The 21,736-nt window shown below is 34.5% G+C and overlaps 1 protein-coding gene across 2 annotated transcripts in view; it reads left to right on the forward strand.

Moving 5' to 3' along the window:
- The window catches only part of ITCH (itchy E3 ubiquitin protein ligase), a 149,355-nt gene that overhangs the window by 91,999 nt on the left and 35,620 nt on the right, over positions 1 to 21,736 (forward strand). For both annotated transcript variants that reach the window (XM_023522193.1, XM_011378287.2), the window contains exons 7-12: positions 1,411 to 1,456; positions 9,971 to 10,128; positions 11,923 to 12,112; positions 13,293 to 13,388; positions 14,654 to 14,828; positions 18,328 to 18,397. In XM_023522193.1, the coding sequence (XP_023377961.1) occupies positions 1,411 to 1,456; positions 9,971 to 10,128; positions 11,923 to 12,112; positions 13,293 to 13,388; positions 14,654 to 14,828; positions 18,328 to 18,397 (735 nt within the window). The remainder of the gene's footprint in view (positions 1 to 1,410; positions 1,457 to 9,970; positions 10,129 to 11,922; positions 12,113 to 13,292; positions 13,389 to 14,653; positions 14,829 to 18,327; positions 18,398 to 21,736) is intronic.

The following is a 21,736-nucleotide window of genomic DNA, read 5'->3' on the forward strand; positions in this document are numbered from 1 at the left end:
GGGGGTGGTGGTGGCGCTTCTGAGTAGCTTACTGAATAGAGGAGATCTTTGTAGATTTTATTCCAAAATGTCTTGTAGATAAAATTTGTGCATTTAGAAATCTGATCAGTTTTTCTTGAGGAAATTTTGATTGGTAATACTTTTAAAGAGCAACACATTTGTAAGATGCAGGTTTTTAAGTACAGCTGTTCGTGACATTCATCGTGTATCGGGGGTGTGTGTGTGTGTGTGTGTGTGTGTGTTAAACTATTCTTTGGTTTAAAGCATAAGCCTAGACCTAAATAACTTATGCCATAAATTTCATAGTTCTGGCTTCATTCTATGTTAAGGTGAAATAATGAGCAAAAATGTCTTGTTTAGCTTTGCTGGTAAAATGTGAATTGTGAGAAATAATAGCTAATATTTATGGAGTGTTTATGTGCTGGGCACTATTATAAATTTTTATATGTTCAGTTCTCACAACTGCTCTGTGAGGTATGTGTCATTAGTGTCCCCATGTTATACATGAGTTAAAAGGCACAGTTAAGTCCAGTGTACATGTCACAAATGGTAAGATTTCATTATTTTTTTATGACTTATTAATATTCCATTGTATATATGTACCATAATTCCTTTATCCAGTCATCTATTGATGAGCACTTAGGTTGCTTCCATATCTTGGCTATTGTAAGAAATGCCGCCATGAACGTAGGGGTGTGTATATCTTTTCAAACTGTTTTGGATTTCTGTGGAGTAATATAGTGATGATTTCACTGTTTGAAATTATGACTATATTCATAAGGGACTATTATTAGTTTTTCCTTCTGTTTTTGCTTTAACCAGTGTGTCTTTTTTCTAACATTTTATAGTACACAGGCCCTTACTAAATCCTAGAGATATTTTCCATGAATAAAATGTGAAGAAAGTATGAGTGTTGTGGCATTCATTTTGGCCACTTCAGGACCTACTTGTGTGTCCTATTCTTGGAGCTGTTTTCCAGGCCCTTGAATAAGAGATGTTACTGGTTTTTCTGTTTTCAGAATCTATTTTGTTCATTTTCTTTCTGGTGATCAGCACTTTATTTGTGAGGTATTTGGAATACAAAAGATGTCTAAAATAACAGCCTTGTGTTAGAATCAAGCAAACATGTATTTCAAGAAAGGCAGAAGTAGCCCAGAAGTAATATACCTTTACTAATTAATATCTTATACATAATGGTAAACATTTGCACAAGATTTTGGTAACTTTTTTTATTTCAATCATATGAACATTATCACATTTTTCTTTTAAGTGTCATGTTGGAATTTAAGTTCTAGTTGTTCTTTACTAGAAAGATTTAATAAAAAGTTTTGCTTACATAACATGTTTAGGAAAAAGGTGAAAATCAGTTTTTGAAACTCATTTTCTATCTAAATTTTATTGATTTTAAAGGTGCTTCACAGAATGATGATGGTTCCAGACCTAAGGATGAAACAAGGTAAGAGTTCACTTATTGCTTACCAAGAATGCAGATGAGATAAGGGAGGATGAATAAAGATTGATTTTAGCCCAAACGTCAAGTTCAGATTGATATAAGGATAAATAAATGTCAAAAAATTTCAGGGCTCTAGGTAAGAAAGGAAATATTTATGAAAGATTCAAGACTCTTAGCTTATCTGACTACAGTTCTCTGGAGTAGGCCAGGGATACCCATATTGCTAATAACTTTCTTCAGCTTGTAGAAAGTGAGTTATTGGCATTTTTTTCGAAGGCAGGAGTTCAGAATTCTAGGGCCGTCACTGAGCTCTTCTAAGATACAAACTTTGGGTATATGTGAAGGTCACTACTAGCTGTGATATTTTCTGGGTCTTGCAGAGATTTGTACCAGCTGTTTACTCTTAGTCTAGATTCAGGACTTTCATGTGCCTGTTTACCTTTAGTATAGGGCCTGAAAATATTGAATGCCTTAGATTGTGTTAACTGACTTAACAGACTTTAAATGTTTATTGGTTTTCCTGGAAACCAGCAATGGGAGATAAAAATTGACAAAGGAGATGATCCTGATCTTAAAACAGTAAGTGACATAACATGTCTTAAATAGAATTATAAAATCCCATTGGATTCTTTGTTTTTCCCAAACTGGGTAAGGAACGAGTAGGAAGATGAATCATGTAAGGAGTAGTCAGAGGAGGAGAAGCAGCAGAAAAGCAGTGTCATAGAACATAAGGAAAAGTAACCAGAAAGATGGGGTGTTATAGTGTCAGAAGCTGCAAGGGAGAAGAGGTGGAGCAAGTAGAACAAAATGATGGTTGTTGAAGCTGAGTTGATAGGTAGGTACATGGGAGTTTCTTGTACTAGTCTATGTGCTTTTGTGATATATGAAAAAATTTATAATAAAAAGTTTTAAAAAGACAACTCTTTAAGATCTTTAGGAAAAATCAGAGTTTATAAAGCTGTTGTGTTTCACCTAATGGAGGTCTGCCTTCACAGAATCACTCCTGTGATAAAGAATCATCTCTCCTATACTAATACTAACCTCACAAGAGATAGAGTATTAAGGATTAGTAACTTCTTGGTAAGAGGAAAATAACTATTTTATTTCTCACTGTGATTAAAAAGCAGTAGAAAACAAGTTTTTTTTAAAAAATTATGTAACTATCTCTATAGAATAGAAGGCAATTTATGCCTCTTGTGCCCCTTTTTAGCTTTATGTTTAATAGAAGATTATTTGAATTCCTAAAATTTTCCATGTGAAAATGTTTTACTATTTCAGTTTGCTTTGGTCAGTTAATTCTCCTTTTGCATAATAAACTTTTATTTTTGCATTAATAAGTGAGAATGTGATAGAATTTTATATGCCCATTGAAAAGTTTTGTTATGCCACTCGTTGTTGTTTCTCTTTTGCAAATGTCTTTCTTATTTTTATGAAACCACTGTAGATAATTATAAATTTCTTGCAAAGGCATTGCTTGAGCCCTAGCTAGTTTCATGCCATTTATTTAATCAATGCTTTACATCTTCCCAAGTGAATTATTGTCATAAGTGGTCTGAAGAATAGTGTCTTCTACATTTCCGAGACTGCCAGACTAGTCATTGAGCATGTCTTTTGTGTTAAGCATGAACTCCTTTGTATACGCTTTTATTCCAGAAAGCATATCTGAGATGATTAGTTTGAAAATCATTTTGTAAACTGTCAAATGCCGTTTAAATGTTACTGCATAACAGTCATGGCCATGACTAGCTTTTTTCTTTTGCTTTTATTTGCAGACTTCATAACTAAAAAGCAGGGTGATATATATCTATTGAACAATGGCTTCCGCTCCTCCCTGCCCCAGTTATCATTTAAGAAGTTTACTAAGTTTACTAAACGGTTTAGGTTGTTTTATCTTTCTGTCTTAATTTAAGCTATGTGTATATCATGAATGTAGTCTTACTGGTCTACTTTCCCTCATAGCATGTCTGGATGTTTTATATTTCCGAGTGTTGTCTTCTGTCATTTTTATGAAATACCAAAATGATTGCTGCCTGGTGTTCAAGATTTTGTTGTTAGCTGTGCCTTCTTGAATACTACTCGTTGATTTGTGTACTTCTTATGACTTTATTGTACTATATGACTTTATCTTGGTTCTCCAGGGTTCTTTATCCTGAGCTTATGGATAGGTCAGATATATATGTATGGTGAGATAAGCAGAGGTTTGTAAGATTGTGGAGCAAAGGAACAAAGCTACAGTAGCACATAATTAGTAGTTAATTGCTTTTTAAAGATAATAGTGGTGGTGAGTCCACACTGACAATTATGTATAGTGTATTTGTTTCCCTGTTGATTTTCAGAGTCCCGTTTTAGGTTTTAGTTTCACACCTACTTATTAAGGGAACTAAAATAAACCACCAGTGCTATTTTAGTATGAGCATATTTCTCAAAATTCAGAGTGCGCATTACAATCATCTGGAGGAGTTATTCAGCCACAGATCGCTGAGTTTCATCTCAGTTTCTGATGTATTAGATCTTGGGTGGGGCCCAAGATTTGCATTTCTTACAAGTTTCCAGGTGATACTGATGCTGCTAGATCAGAATAAAGAAGTATTTCTTAGAATATGATAAACTATTATGGGAATTTTACTCAGTTATATAACAAAGTCTGTTTCTCAAAAATCTAGGTTTGTGAAATTTGCCAGGAGTTATCACTCCATCTTAATCCCATGTTCTTTTACTTCAGAGCTAGTTTGATCTTATTTCATTTTTGAACTGTTTGTATTAGAAAATAATACATGATTGTTTTTTAAATGTAAATTATTATATAAAATGTGTAAAAGCTTTATGGAAGAAATAGCATTTGACCTAAGATCATAAAGCATAGTTGTAATTTGGGTATCCATGTCTTGGGGGAATTGGAGAGAGGAAATTCTAAGTGGAAGAAAGGAAAACAATCATGGAGATGGGGAAGAACACGGGTGTTCTATTGGAAATCTTCAGTCACTGTATTTGGCTGAAAGTAATTGAAAGTGGGAAATGGCAGGTGGTGAGTTTGAGAGTGGAATCAGTCAATTAATAGTAGAATCAAGAATCAGATTGTCATAAATAATCTGGGGAATGAACAGTGTCTTCTGGGTTTCTAAGACTTTAGAAGACAGACATTTCTATGAGGTTAGTAGGTATTGCTTTTAAAGGTGATGAGAAAACTGAGGCTTAGAAAGGGAAAGGAACTTGCCTGAGTTGTTAATAGTGTAAATAGCACAGTTGAATCTCAGACTATCTTGCCTTCAGCGCCTGAGCTCATGACTATCATGTTTTCACTGCTGCCTAGAGTGGGATGCTTTTTTTAAAAAAAAAAAAAAAAAAAAAAAGATAAGTGCTTAGCCCTCAATAAATGTTAGTTATTTTTAGCATTATAGTGGTTTGGGGCAGATGGAAATTTGGTTTGCAATTATATGCTTATAGAATCTTTTTCTGTGGAGAGAAATGTCTCTAAAAATATTCAAACAGGGAATTGGTATGAGCAAAGCTCCATAGGAAAAATTATTTTGATAGTATGTAGTTTGGATTACGTGGTGGTGAGTGAACCTGGGAAGACCTATGTGGAAAGTTGTTACAGTAATCCACTGAATGAGGGTTAGAACTGAAGCAGTGGTGGTAGAAGAGTAGCGGGAGAATGTGAAAGTGCAGTCAGTGGGACTTAGGTAATTGTCAAGAGGCACAGGAGAGAAGAAAAATCGTATTGCCTGGGAGGATAGCAGTGTTACCCCCAGAATTAGTATCTCCTGCATTTAGTTGTTAATTTGGTACTAGAGGATGGGAATTAGACAAAGATTAGAGATTCTGATTTGGGAATCGTTTTAGAGATGATCTGTGAAATCATGGAATTTGAGACCATAGGGGAAAACTCATGGAAAAGGAAGACAAAAACAGTACCTTAGGGACCTACATTTAATGAATGGGAGGAAGAGTACAAACTGAAAAAGGAAGGGTTAGAGGTGGGAGTACAAGATTAGAAAAGCATTATTACAGAAGTTAAGAGAAAAAATGTTTTTAAAGGATAGGGTATTTAACTCTGTCAAAAACTGAAGAAGGAGAGTTAGACTAATCAAGCAAGGGAAAACTGGCTTGTGGAAAAAGAAAAATCAGATTAGGGTTTCAGCTCACATCCCAAGATCAGAGTAGATTCTAGGTTGGTTTTAAAATTGATTTCAAAAAATGAAACTATAAAACCTGTAGAAGAAAATATGACTTGTTAACTTATTTTTGAGTAAATTTAATTATATAGAAATATAAAGCTCGTAGAATTAAAAATGGAGAATTAAAAGCAAATGACAGACATCTAACCATTATGAAAGATGATAAATTAGTATCCTCAGATTGTAAAAAGCTCTTACAAATAATAAAAACTATTCTCATGTAATAGAAAAATGTTCAAAGGACATGTACACAGTTCATGGAAGAAGAAACTCAAATGACCTATAAATGAAATATCGTTGAACATTAACATTTTAATTTACCAAATTGGCAACGATTTAAAAATATTTAAATACTTTATAGTGAAATGAGCATTTTCATTCTAGCTGATGGGAGAACAGATTATTACCTTTTGACCCAGCAATTGCACTTCTGGGTATTTATTTAAAGAAAACCAAAACACTGATTTGTAAAGATCTGTGCACCCTAATGTTCATGGCAGTGCTATTCACAATAGCCAAGATATGGAAGCAACCTAAATGCCCATCAACAAACAATTGAATAAAGAAGTTATGGTTCATATATACAATGGAATATTACTCAGCCGTAAAAAAATAAAATCTGCCGTTTGCAATGACATGAATGGCTGTAGAGGTTCTTCTGAGGAAAATAATCAAATAAATAAACAGTATTCTGCAGTCATTAGAAATTTTTTAATATTTGGGGGTAGATGCCTAGTATGAGGAACAAAATAAATAAAAACTCCTCCAAGGATATGAAACATTGTATACTCACATACACTGTATGATAATAGTTATAGCCAATGAAAAAATACTGGCGAGAGATACTCCCGTATTTTGTATTTTTATTTTTTAGGTGAAGCAACCCTTGGTTGACCTCACAGATTACAAGGACTTTGTCAGTTTACAATCCTTTGTTTTTTTTATTTTTTACGCCTACAGCACTTGGTCTTCCTAGGTGGTCTCTCATCCAAGTACTAACCAGGCCCAACCATGCTTAGTATCAGGCTTATTCAGATAGCATGGCCGTAGTCTGATACTCCCATATTTTAATGGGAATAATCTGTAGAGTATAGGATTGAAGATAATTTTTATTTTATAATTTGAAATTATTTCTTACTTTGAAAACCTTTTAAAAATTAAAATGCACTAAATACATTAATTGCATAAATACAAAAAATTATAATGAAGGAAAGGAGAATGTGAGAACAGCTTGAAGAACAGTTATGATTGAAGTGTTTTATATTACAGGGTTTAATTGTATTTGTGAACTTAGAGGAAAGATTTAGAAGGAAGATGATGAAAGATACAAGAAAGGTATTAAATGATGGTGGAAGGTCCTATAGGATGTAGGCTGAAATCAAGAACACATAGACACATTGGCCTTGAAGAAGTTTCTTTTCCCCTAGAGATGGGAAACAAACAGATGAAGATGATTAGTGGCACAGAGAACTTTTAAGGTAAAGAAGAAAATTGACAGACAGCAGATAACCATTATTTTAAGGATGAGGCCTAGTCAGGGTCGTTTACAGATCAGGATTAGGTATTTGGGTAGATTGAAAGTAGACACAGGGAATGTGGCCAGGAGTAGATTAGAGATACAGAAAATGATTGATTTCCAAGCAGTATGGATGGCCCAATTGAAGTTGAATAATGTGAACTGTAGCACACGTTGCCTCAGCCTCTTTGAAATGGTCAGACTTGAGGAAACTGAAGTCTACTAGAATAAAAAGATATGGACTGAAGAAGTACAATTTTAATTTTTTTTCTGTCTTTTGCATGGGCCTGTATAATTTATACAGGACTTAGTAAAAACTCTTTGTCCTATTAAACTACTATTAATTATCACTGTTAATTTTCACACCAATACACCAATCGCATTGAAGCTGTGGTGTAGGTTGTCAGAGCCATCTGTCATTTCCAATTCTTTAGCTCCAGGGAAACTTGAGTTGTATTTCTTCTTTTTAACAGGAAAAAAAGTGCTCACTTTGGCAGCACATATACTAACAGGAAAAAAAAAAGACTCTTTATCTTGTGAGTCATTGGAAATAAAAACTTCAGGTCTTTTTTTTACTGGGTGGGCCCAGTGGAAAATTTATTAGGCTCTTTTATAGAACAACCTGCCTCTTTAATTTGGTACCTTACCTAGTTTATTTATTCCAGTAAAATAAACCTGATTTCTCAGCTAGAACATTCTCCAGCATTACTTGTTTGCCCCAGAGAACAGTAATGGAAAAAGTAAATGAAGGATTAATTGTAGTGAAAAGATTGCTGAGGGCAGGGAGGGGAGTATTGGGCAATAGTGAAGGAATTAAAGGTACGAGGGCAAGTAACCTATGATGGAGCCTAAGTGATACTTGAAGGGAGCTAGCTTGATGGAATGTGAAGATAGAGGGGATTAAAGGTCATCTTGAGATTGAATAAAAAATATAATAGGCAGGTAGAAGGAAGAGAAGATTGTAGGTAGAGGTATTTTAGAGTTTAAGATTTAGGAAGAGGAGCAAGTCTAAGAATTAAGGAAATTTAAGGATTCATCATACTATAGGGTTTGTCAGATAACAATGTTGATAAACTGGGGTCAAGATATTAGAAGGGTGAACAGCATGGATGTTAAAATCTTTAAGGTTTTAATTAACAATAGAACTAGCATTTTTAGAATCCAGTTTCTGCTGCCCCTTTGTTATAGTAGATTTACCTCAGAGTAGATGTCCCTCCTCCCTCATGTGTTCTTAAAACTTGACTAGTTCTGGATGTGCAATTCAGTATGAATTTTCTAATTGAGAAGGTTTTTAGGAATCATTTACTCCAGATAATGAACTTTAGAGGTTCAGAGAGATGAAATAACTTACCTTGGTCACATAGCTTGCCAGTAGCCGAGTCAGAGCTAGAAACCTCATTTCCCTCTTTTGGCCCATTCACAGTAGGAACCTTTTTAAAAAAATTAATTAATAACCTCTTAAAATAGTATAGAAAGGCAATAACTCAGGGTCTCAAAGGAGTATATGACTCAAAATGGGTTTGGAACCTCAGCATCTAGAGGAAAGGAAACAGTGTCAAAGCCGACTCTTCCTGCATTCAGTTCATATTCTGGGATGGCTTCGTCTTCCTGCAGGCAGTTAACACTAACTGGGTGCTAACTGCCAATTACTAAGCTGTTCCTTTTATTCAAAATAAGCATTTGAGGAACCCCCAAAGCAGTGCTCTTCCTGCCATACTGTTTACAAATATCGCCTGGAGATCTTGTTAAAATGCTACTTCTGGTATAGTAGATGGGGGATGGCGCCTAATAAGATTGTGCATTCCTAACTAGCCCCTATGTGTTGCCCTTCCCTTCTGATCCAAAGACCGTACTTTAAGTTGAAAGGCCCTAAAGAACTAGGGAAACGTAGTTTGAAATGATTTAATACATGGTGCTGCCTCTCTATTTTGATTTCTTGAATCAATTAGATTTTATTTCGTTCAGGTTTGTTCTTAAGGTCCAGGAGATAGATTAATACTGTGTAGTGGTTTGCTCCTTACCAGTAGATATCAGAGCCTTTGCCAAGGCATCTGCAAACTGGGTAACTCACGCTCTGCTTTCTAATCCATGACTAGATTCCCCCTGGAAAAAAGAATCGACTATATTTAGCTGACTGTAGTAATAACTTTCAAAATGACATTTCTTGTTAGTGTCCTCTCCCTCTTTCTTTCCCTCCAATTGATATCATTGCTTTGAAGAAATTATAGCTGCTTCTTTTTTTTTTTTTTTTTTATAGCTCCTTTTTAAAAAGGTCTTTGAGCACATCCACTCTAGATCACTAACTTTGAACATTTTATATACTATTTTCTGGAATTGGGAGAGAGCACCCTGTCCCTGGGAAGTAAATATTTTTTTCCTGCCATGGAATAATCAACCCTGCCCCCAACCTGGGCCAAACCTAAAAGCCATTGGAAACCAAGAAAATGATGAAGTTATCTGTGCTCATGATAAAATAGTTCCTTTTCTCAGGCATTTGGTATTTTGAAAATTTGACTGTGTTCCTGATTATACAGGGCTTTAGTAGACTTATTTGAAATCTGAACCAGCCATACCTAATTGTTTTGAATGGTCTCAAATGTTTCTGTGCCCTTGGGCAATTCTTCACTCTTTCTGGTTGGCCTCTGAGGATTATATATAAGACCCTACCCAAGGGCTGTTTATTTATTTGATAAAGCTGACCAGAAATTAGAAAGCTTTTCTCAGACTCCTAAAACTTTAAGTTTTGGTCTTCCTGTTGTTTTTTTGCTAAATTTGAAGAGCATTCTTTTTCCCTTCTCTTCCCCTTTTCCCTTTCTTACCCAGAGTGAACACAAATGGATCAGATGACCCTGAGGATGCAGGGCCTGGTGAAAATAGGAGAGTCAATGGGAATAATTCTCCATCACTCTCAAATGGCGGTTTTAAACCTTCTAGGCCTCCAAGACCTTCACGACCACCTCCACCTACCCCACGTAGACCAGGTGGGTATTCCAGACATACACTAGGGATGTAGCTCTCAGTACCGTGATTATAAATAATTTTCTATTTGGGAACTTGTTGTGAGCAAGGAAAGCAACTAACACCCTTGAACACGTTTGTGTCTTTCTACAATGCCAGGTTTATTGAGCGGAACCTTCTCAGATAAACCAATCAGATACCCATGTAGGTTAACTCACAGCACGCAAAGAAGGGAAGTACAGAGTCTTACGTAACAGAGCTAGGTGCCAACTTAGAAAGAAGAGAGTCAGAGGGTCGATTGAGCATAATTAATGATTTTAGTATCTCCAAAGCGAGCTCTATTGACTGGCAGCACCGCATGTTTAGTCCCAAACCAGTGTCTGTGATGGGTCAGAAGGTCAGAGTTCTCAGCTTTAAGTGCACCTGTTGTGATGCTATTGGGTTAGACTTACGCATTATCTGTCTAAGGTGTTCAACTTATATAAATCTTTCAAGGTGGGATCCTTACGTTTATCGGCTTCTGCAGATAGGATCTTTTATCCAGGACACTGTGGCTGACATTTCTGTGGTTTTGGGACGGGGTCCAATTACACTCTAAGGGTATTCCCATTATGTGCAAGTTGACATTACTGTCATGGCTCCCATGGAATCTATTTTGTAAAGTTCAAAAAGTCCTCATTTCTTTATGCTGTATACAGAACTAATCCTCATGTAAGTGTCAGGAGGCCCTTTTAGGTTGGTGTTTTAGCTGTATTTGCACATTTAAGATTTGGCCTAGAATGATCTTTCTAAAGATAACTATGACGTGCCTTTTCCCTAAGTTTCTCTTCCACGGTGCAGTTAGTGAAGCATGTGCTGTATTCAGAAAGAAAATCACTTGCATATTATATAAAGTATAGGCAGTACAGATAAGATTGCAGCTTTCTGTCAGGGTTTATAACTGTAGACATAAGCATGCCATAGAGTCAAGGATCTGGTTGCTTATTTTCATTATATCCTTTAAAAGATAATTAGTAAATGGCAACTAACCCAACAATGCTAAATGATATTCAGGTTTTAAGCAAATATTATACAACAAATGAACATATTTCATGTAGTGAAAGTTTAAACATCTACAGGTAGAATATCCATTTTTTATTCTCCTCTGCTAGTATGTGGACAGGAACTGTAAAATAATTAAACCGAATATTATTAGAAAAATAAATTAGTTGTCTATAAATCATTTCATAAAATAACTGTTTAATTATACATATTCCCCTTTTTTCTGTATATAATTGTTAATATATTGTCAGTCTTTAAGATTGTACACTGCTATGTCATAATATTGATAACTTCCTCCAGGAATTGTTTGTCAACAGTATTTCTTAAAGATGCAATATATACTTAATAACTATAAGAATATTATTGCTTATCAGTTAGATCTTCCATATTATAACTAACATCAAAAATTGGTCTTTGATCTTCAAGGTTTCAGACGAAAGACAGTTTTAAGGATCTGGAAAATTACTAAATTTATAATACCATAGGATACCATTGCTCACCTGTTCTTTAAGTTTTTATTTCGTCTGGCATCAGGAAATCAGACTCTGTACTTCATAATTAATAATGAGACATGAGTAGACAGAACCTAAAAAATCGTGAACAGGCTTATTTAGTGGGACCATTGCTATTTCCCATCATTATTTAATTTCACCTGCATATCCACATATTAAATTTTATATTTGTCATCTACCTTTTTTTTAAGTTAAAATTTTATCCTGAATTTAGATTTCTGAAAATAAAAGATTGTTTTCCTATTTTCCCCAAATCTTTTATAGCATCTGTCAATGGTTCACCTTCTGCCACTTCTGAAAGTGATGGATCTAGTACAGGTTCTCTGCCGCCAACAAATACAAATTCAAATACATCTGAAGGAGCTACGTCTGGATTAATAATTCCTCTTACTATATCTGGAGGCTCAGGCCCCAGGCCATTAAATCCTGTACCTCAAGCTCCCCTACCACCTGGGTAAGTAACTTTTTTTGGTTAACATTTGTTTTCTTTAGGGTTCTGCATATACATATTAATATGGAAAATAATAGTAAACTCTGTTCTTTAAAAAACTGTCCTCAAGCAATTGTAACTAATTTTGGTGGGAATCTAGAGTCAAACTTAACCAAAACTCATTGCATTAGAAATTTCCCCCCTCATTTCCAGGGCAGAGTGGAAGAATATTTTTTTTTTACTGAAGGACTCAGAACCATAGAAAGTTAACCAAGGCCAAGTAGTAAAATAGTCACCTAATTCAGATGGCTTTTTCTTTGAAGGGAAAAAAAATACTTTTTAAAATAATTTTTTTCCCATCATAAAGTCATTATAGAAAAGTAATAATAATTTAGGAAACAGAATTAATACTCATAATCCCATTTTAATTACTGCTAATTATTTTTAAAATCAGTCATATTCTAATAGTTTTTGTATATACATTGTGGCATTCATATTAATCTGGAGCTCAGAATGCTGGTCAAAATTAATTGTCTGATAAATTAATAAACTCATGAGAATTTTAATTGCTAAACAGATTATATTACTTGTGCAGGTGGGTAGTTAGGCCATTTTCCTTTTGGAAAGTCTACATGGGAAGCCAAATTAGAAAGTCATTTGTGCACGAAATTACCAAAGAGAAACTGGGTGCTCTTAGTAGTAATTGGTACTTCAGGCTATGATGGTTTAGTCTTACCTTTTTTGCTTTGTAGATAAACCTACCAAGGACACTAGAATGTGCAGAATGACTGTCCATTGCACTGTACAGAGACACATCTGATAGTCTTTCTCTTTGAGTTGTTTTTCTTCAGATTCCATAGCATTAATTACAGCTTTCTTTTCTACTCAAGTTCTGCACGTACCCTGATTAGATTGAGACAGACTTTATCTCCTGCGTGCACCACCCTCATGCCTCTTTAGAAATACGAGGTGTCCTCTAGAGCAGATACTTCTGCAGAACAAGTCTCATCTATTATGTGTCACCCTTGAGATAACATTTTTAAATTTTATTTCTAAATTCTTTTGGTATCTTTTTTATGTACTGACATGCGTATTTGCCTCAGTTCTGTAGTATGGTCATATAAGAAAAAAAGGTAAAGATAGGATTAAAAAACCAGGTTACTTATACAAGTACCATACCAGACTTTTCAATTTTGTATTTAAGTTGGGAGCAGAGAATGGACCAACATGGGCGAGTTTACTATGTAGATCATATTGAAAAAAGAACAACGTGGGATAGACCAGAACCTCTACCTCCTGGGTAAGTATCTGAACTAAAGAAAAAAAAAAAAGTATTTATTCGGAACTATAGATTATATCTGTACAAAATCTTCCCTACATTCTTACTTTTCCTCTTCCTGTCAATTTTTTCTCTCTACTTTTTTTTGTTTGTAGGTGCCAATTTAGAAAGAAGAGAGTCAATTGAGCATAATTAATGATTTTAGTTTTCACTCATTTCTTTCCTAAAGATTCCATAGGTCTTGCTACTTCCAAGTTTTCCTTTCTGAACTTTAACTGGCTCAAACCACAGGGTTTTATGATTAGTTTCTGATTAAGAATCATAGCCCTTATCACATATATGAAGATAAATTTCCTATTATACAAAAAAACTTTGATACATGTAATAGTGAAGTCATTGCAAAATGGTTGGGGAAATTAAGACTATGTTAATATGTGGAGTCAAGCATTAAACATTTACATTATATAATTGGAAGAATAATTGGAAGAAAAGAATATTTTCTTCAAGGAAAGTCAGTAGGAAACATGGGAAAATTTTTATCTTGCTAGTAATTTTAAATACACACCTAAAAGGTACTGTTTTGCTTTTTAAATTAACAGATCGTATCCATTATGAGAATATAGAGGAATTTTACCTCATAACATTGCTAGCAGTCATATATTAGTTATAACTCTTACAGAAAAAATTTATAACCATAATAATGCACATTCTCTTAGTAATCCTCTCTAAGAAATTTATCCTAAAGAAATAATACAAAGGAAGAAAAAATGTTTTGATATATTAAGAGTACTGATTATTTTACTATTTATAACATTAGAATATTGGAAAGAACCCTAAACAGTCAACCAGGTAGAAACCTCCAAGTTATTATATCAATGTTACTTAATATGCACCCATTTTAAATGATAAATTAGATAGTTGTATTCTTGTGAAAAAGTCCTTTTTGATATATGTGAAAGCTTTATGTACAGTTGTGTTCCTAATAGGTTTGTAACAGTCAAAAAAAATTGGAAAGAGACTTACTGAATATATACATTGTGTTTTAGAAACTTGAATGATACATTTGAAGAATTTTTAAGAAAGAAATTTTTAGAAACAGCCTTAGGTTCACGTATAAACCATTTAAAAATATGTAAAATAAAAGATTTCAGGGAAATCAAAAGTAGTTTCTCAAGGTAAAATCTTACCAAACATGCAATGGCGCCAAGATGAAGTCTTGTTTAATTCTTACCTGTTTCACAAGTATTTGTTGAATTAGGTTTTGTGCCCCCCCACCCTCAATTTAGCTGGGAACGGCGAGTTGACAACATGGGACGTATTTATTATGTTGACCATTTCACAAGAACAACAACATGGCAGAGGCCAACATTGGAATCTGTCCGGAACTATGAACAGTGGCAGCTCCAGCGTAGTCAACTTCAAGGAGCAATGCAGCAGTTTAATCAGAGATTCATTTATGGGGTAAGCATCCTGTTGCATTATAAACTTAATAAGACTATTTCATTTTTAACCTTTTCCTGCATATGAAATATAAAACACTAATTAGAAGAAAGGTACAAGTAGGATGGCAACCTGGTTGTTGCTGTTGATATTATTTTTAGACCTTGTCTCCAGTATTCTGTGTATGTAATCTATTCTTTCCTTTTTGAAATTTCCTGAAGTTCAACCTCCTTTGTTTTGTTAATGTCCAAAATAAAAAAGAAGTTAGGACGGCTTAAAAATCTATGGGCGAAAGAATAGTAAAAATAAACCCAAGCAGTTTGAAAAGAATTAAAACAGTTCTAAATTTACTACTGCTTAACCTTGCAGAACATTTGAAGGCTTGGGTCTAAGAACATCTGACTAAAGTGGCTGTACAGAACTCAGGATAGAATTGAATCACTTTGTAATATATAAAGTTTACCTAATTATTTGGTTCTCTGGTAGACTACAGAAATTTGGTTTCTTAATAGGATTATGCTAAATATATTATTCTGGCAAAACCAAATGATCTTTGGTATAAAAACATTTCCTTTCTGGAAATGGTTTAAATTTTACATATTTTCCTTTGGAGTAATATTTCAGCGATAGTGATAACTACACCAAAATGTATTAATAGTTTGTTATGCAATCTTTGGTGCTAGGAATTTTATAGTCTCTCAAATCATAAAGTATCACAGATCTTTTCTCTGAGGAAAGGAAAATTGTCCTTGGAGAAATTTGATTCTATGTGCCAAACATGAAGGATTTGTTTGAGTAATACATGGAACTTAAACAGAAGAAAGTCAAGTCCTCCTTCAGGAGAAGCTGATTCTCTTCATTGCCATCTCTTCCCCTCTAGTACAATCAGTACAGTCTCTGTTAGAATCTATCAATAGAGTCCTATCTTCAGGAATTTACCTTTCCTCCATATTCCTTTGTATTTTTTCAACCTCACCACCCTAATAGATATCACTTACTAATATAGACAAATTCATCTTTATCAGCAGCCTTCCTTCACTACCTAGTTATGACTAACAGGTTTTTCTGCCACCTCCCGTAGACAGCTGTCACTATATTCTCCTTACCAGTGGTTTTAAAGGTGAAATTAATTTTGTCTCTTATCTACCTTACCCCTTTTGTCCCCGTATGCTGTTTTACATCTTCTTTTCTTTCTAAATTATAATCATCTTTGGTATACCTGGCCAAATTTCTTCTAGGTTTGAATGCCTAGCTTGCCTGCCTTCTTTAAAGCTAGTTTCCACATAGGTGTCCAGTGGAAAGAGCATGGGCTTTGGAGTCAGACACATCTGGGTTCGAATCCTGGTTCCACAGTTACTTTATATGATATTAAGTAAGTTACTCAACCTCATCAAGACTCATTTACTTTGTTTATTTAAAAAAATACATAAATACATATATGTAGTTACCTCAGAGGGTTTTCTTGAGGGTTCTATAAAACAAAATTTCTAGCATGTTCAGTACATACTAGATGCAGAGAAATGTTAGTTTTCAACTTTTCTCTCTCTCATATTCACAATTGTAAATGTGCCCTTAATCTCACTTTTACAATATATAGTCTTTTAAAATATTCTTTTAAAAGACAGATTTAGCAAATTTCTGGAGCACACTATGTATCACTTCATCGTAAATATAACAAATTTGATTCTCAGAGTCTTTGGAACCTTTCTTGAATTGCATCTTTTACCTCATCATCCATGGTTTTTGTTTGTTTTTGTTTTTTTTTTCTCTTATCCAAAATAATCTAATCACTTTTCTGAAATTTTTACTCTTTGCTCTTATTACTAGAATGGTCCTAAATCATAAAGAACTTAAACAGTTTATTTTAGTTACCCTTAACTTAGCCAGAGATATGAACCGAATTGAACATTTTAATACCAACTGCATAAATGATGGGATGGTGGGGTGTTGCTGAGAAAGTCTATTTAGTGGATATATGAAGTGGCATTTGTTCTTACTCTGGTTGCAGGGCAGTAGACTCTCAGACACCCAGCATTTTTAACCTCAGAATGGATATGATTGATGATGCGACAGTGCGTAATGGCTCTTCCTGGCCCGTGGCTTCATTGTGCATGTCTGTCTGTCCAGGGAGAGCTAGTGGGATAGGTTTGGGTCTTAGAAAGGTATCAAAACAGTTTGTCATATGCCAAACTTTTCAGACCTGTTCTATAATCAGGGTTTAAACCTTTTATAGTATAACTTCCTGGCCTCCCTACTCTTACTTCTTTTTATAATTATATCTTTCGAAAGGAGAAAGGCTAGTTCTTGAGAGGTCTGTCTGCTAAGAGCTATTAAATCAGAAATGGGAATATCTCCCATATGCTTTAAAGCTTTCAATCAGTTAACTTGGTTTCTGCAATACATCAGTGACAGGGGGTGAAAAACCCAAAAAGACAGTAGGGAGAATTACTATAGATTGAGACTTAGAAGCTCAACCACATGGATTCTGATTTGAACAAATATAGTAATCAGAGGCATTTAATTAGGTATATTAGATAATAAAGTTGATATAGATTCTCGGTAGGTGTGGTAATGATATGTAAGAATAAGTCTACACATTTTAGAAAGACGTGAAAATATATAGGGGTGAAATGATTACTGATTTTTGCTTCAGCAAAGAGTAGAGAAATAAAGAAATGTGGCAAAGGCTTGATAATTGTTGAATCTTGGTGCTGGGTATATAGGGTGCACTGTCCTGTTTTACAAGTGTATTTTTTTCCATAATACTTTTCTTTTTAAGCTGGTAGAGTCTATTATTTACTTGCCTTAACCAAATCAGAGCGATCACAAATTATCCCCACTTTATTACACATTTAAACCAAAACACACTCATTAACCTTACACACAGTCAGTATGACATTTGCATCTTTTTTCCAGTGGTCAACTCCTGCTTTTCTTTTATCTAGCTAAACCTTTTTACCAATGTGATAATTGCAAACAAATATAAGAAGTCTTCTATACAGTTTTAGGCTTGCCAGCTCCTTCCAACTGGAATTCTTTTCTTTTACTCATCTGACAGCCTATTTATTCCTGCTCCCTCAGATCTCTTCCTGCAGTTTGTTGTACATTCTATGTTCTGTATGTGATCTTTTTCTTTTGAGTTAGAAATACAGGATTTTTCTCAGCTATTCGATGACTCTAAGTACTGTTACTTATAAATGACTTGGGGGATTTATATCTCTCTAATTTATTGGTTTGTAGCTAAAGAAGAAAAAATGGTCATTTGAGGATGAGGTTTATGTATTTGTAATATTTGAATTTCAAATAATTTCAAACATTGCATAATGTTTGCAAAGATTTTTTTTCTCTACCAGAGTGTATTGGCATTTATCCATGACTGTGTGACACTTCTCCAAGATGGGAATTCTCTAAGAGTGTGTTATGTATAGCACATGGCCAGAGAAGGCGTATCAGAACTCATAAACTGCTCTCAGCTTATTCATTATTTCACCTTTTGTTTTTGTTTTGTTGTTCCTTTTAGAATCAAGATTTGTTTGCTACATCACAAAATAAAGAATTTGATCCCTTGGGTCCCCTGCCACCTGGATGGGGTAAGTCACATGAATTTTTTCATTGAGTTTGGTCATTTTAAAAATCAGATATTTATGGATAATATCCTGGTCTTGCTTGAGTGACTATTTGGGAAGATTTAGGGGAGCATTGGTTTAATTCAGAGTGCCAAATAGGTATTAAATTTCCCAAAAGTTCTAACTTGACCTTTTAATATAGTGAACTTTGTTGGAATTCGGAATTATTCTTCTAATGTTTAAAAATATTTTGCTTATTCAATAATAAAAAGAAATAGATTATATACACACAGCAATCTGTATGAACTTCAAGGGCACATGCTTAGTGAATATAATCAATCTCAAAAGATTATACACTGTATGATTCAATTTATGTAACTATCCAAATGACAAAACTGTAGAGATAGAAAACAGATTAGTAGGCTCTAGGAGACATAGCCAGTGGTAGATGGGCACAAATACAGGAGGTAACATAAGTGGTTATTATGTGGTAGTGGAACAGTTCTGTATCTTGACCATGGTGGTGATTATACAAATCTAGACATAGGAGAAATGTGCATAGAATTATACATTCACATAAATTAATTCAGCTTTAAAAATTGGTGAAAATTGAATAAAGTCTATAGTTTACTAATGTACCAGTGTCAGTTTCTGATTTTGATATTATGCTATAGCTATACAAGCTGTCACCATTAGCGGAAACTGGTTGAAGGATATGTGAGATTCTTTGAATGATTTTTGCAACATCCTATGAGTAATGCTTCTTTCACAATAAAAAACTTAAATATTTTGATCACAGAGATCCTTTTAAAACATAGTTCAGAGTGTGTTTGAGTTCATGTTATCTGAAAAAATAGAAGGGAAACATGTTAGGATGGTGACTTTGTGCCCTACACCATGGAGCACACGAGCAAGCTTTGTTATCAAATGCGTTTGATACTTTAATTATTTAAACTTTATTAATAGATTTTAAGATTGGCCTACCCGACCAGATTCTGTTTTATAGTGTTATGTATATCATAGCAGTATAGCAAGTTTCCAGAATAAATATGGCGTATAGAAACAATTTTGCATGGAAGCCAAAGAGAATACAGAAAGTTGGAAAAAGCAAAGTAAAACCAGTTATGGAACCAGAGCTGCAGACATTTCATAATACTGGGGTAAATTCAGAGAGTAATATTTCTAGATAGTCTTCTTGGGAAACATTGGTCCCCAAGATAGATTGCTCTAGCATTACTTTATTGAGGGATGGAGAAAAAAATTGCTGTGTCAAGATGACATGAATCTGGGCAATAAATGATAATAGTTTTGTAAGCCTGCCTTTGAAAAAACCTCATTTCTCTTAAGAGGTTATCTATCCTTAATACTCCTGTGATTCAAAGAGGCAAAAAATTTAATAAGTTATACTTATAACTGTTATTGTTACTAGTTTGTAACAAAAGAGGAGGGCATATGAAAGTTATAAATTTCTGCCTTCACCAAATCCTGGTGGTCTGAGTAAGGAGTTTTTTGTCTCTGTTGGTGCCTCAAAGTGGACAGTGTATGGTTGGTATACAGTTATTTTACAAGAGAGGATATTGCCCTTATTGCACTAGACTTGTCAGAGTGCATTCCCAGACATGGATGGGTTTCTCAGCTTTTCTTCTAGAGTTGTATGTCTGTGTTACAGAGGAGAAATTGATGCCCTGAAAAGATGTATGTGAAAGTCATGTGTTTATCCTCTTAATTTTATTGCAGGAAAACTGTGACCATTTTACTTCTTCCCCAGGGCAGCTGTAAGAAAAATTCCCTCTTGTTCTTAGAAACATGAATTGTAGGCTGTGTTGTTCCCTGCAAGCTGGACCTTACCTTCTGTATTATTATCTTTATCATCTAAATCTTTCTCATTTTTACTTTAACCAACAATACCTCCCTAAAATACTTTCTCTGAAGTCCCAATCCCAGCTTTTCCAGGTTATTAAAACCTTGCATTGCTTGTTTTATATTCCGCCTACTTCACACTCCTGAAGTTGAAGTGTACCCTACTTCCTAGATGAGTTCATGATCATCCTATTATTCCGACTGAGCACTGCCTTATGAATCTCTGCCTTTGGGACATAAGCCTTATTTGTGGGAACCAGTGACCACATTTGTCCTGTAACAAATGAGACCCATCTGACATAACTCCAGGATTGACCAAGGAAATAAAATTCCTATTTATATCCTGTGTTTATTTTATGGAATTGACAGCATTGTTTTTGTGACAACATATATATTTAAATCCAACTTCCTTACCTTTTCAGACTTTTATATGCTAGGACTAGACATTATTATCTTACAGTGAAGAATTTTTTTAACACGTGGAAACTGTAGAGACTGGAAAACAAAGAATATTTTTGGTCCAACAATGTAGTCTAATAGGCCTTTGTATATCTGGTTTTACCCGTGAAGAATAAAGATAATTCCTCATTTTCAGAGTTGCTATGAAAGAATACATAGAACAGCAAGAAGCTCTGCTTTTTGTTGTTCTGTTCATCAAGTCAGGAAGTGCCCTGATGTGCATTCAGGTTTTTGATGTTTACTGTGTGATTTTTCAACAAAGTAAGAAATCAACTCTTACAGCTACAGTACTTCCTCTCATTAAGCACATGAGCCTTCAAAGGTGCATCCACCCTTGAAGTTTTGTTTTTCACAGCCTCTTCCAAGAAATGCTAATATCAGCAGTGTATACTTAGACTATACGTAAAAAATAGCTTTTCTATTAACTTTATCTTTCGTTAGCTTTTGAAGAGAAATTCTTTGGCCCTGAAATCTGAACTTAAGCGACAAATAAAAGATGAATATATGTTTAGCCATGCACTTAGGGTGTTATTTTTAGATGATAAAAATTACTCTACAAAATTATTTGGATACAAGAAATGTCTAGATTCTGCAAATATATTTTTTAAATTTAAATTTAATGCGACTGCCAAGAATATGAGCTTATTTTGTTATCATGTAGCCAGCTCTGTAGCACTGTGGGTGCTGCTTTTTGCCTCACAGACAGACAGCCTTAAAGTTGGTTACTGTTTCCACATTCAAGATGTCATGATAAGCAAAGCCAGTGTTAATAGAGTGTGTCACAAGATGCAGAGTCCCATTTTTCTGTATATTCACATCTAGAGTTCTGTTTTCATTTTAGGCTCAGCTGATGTAGAAAGTAGCTGAGATGTTAGGAGTGGGTTCATGATACTCACCAGTATATCCCTTCTATCTACCCATATCATCACTGCTACTCAAAATCATGGAATCAGTGCTGGAGGTATAGTTAAATGTTAACCAAACACTAACTTGACAAGGCTCTATAATTTGGCCTAAGACTCATCCTGTGATAGTATCTTGCTT

Source organism: Pteropus vampyrus, unplaced genomic scaffold (genome assembly GCF_000151845.1).
Source record: "Pteropus vampyrus isolate Shadow unplaced genomic scaffold, Pvam_2.0 Scaffold336, whole genome shotgun sequence".
Classification (NCBI taxonomy): Eukaryota; Metazoa; Chordata; class Mammalia; order Chiroptera; family Pteropodidae; genus Pteropus; species Pteropus vampyrus.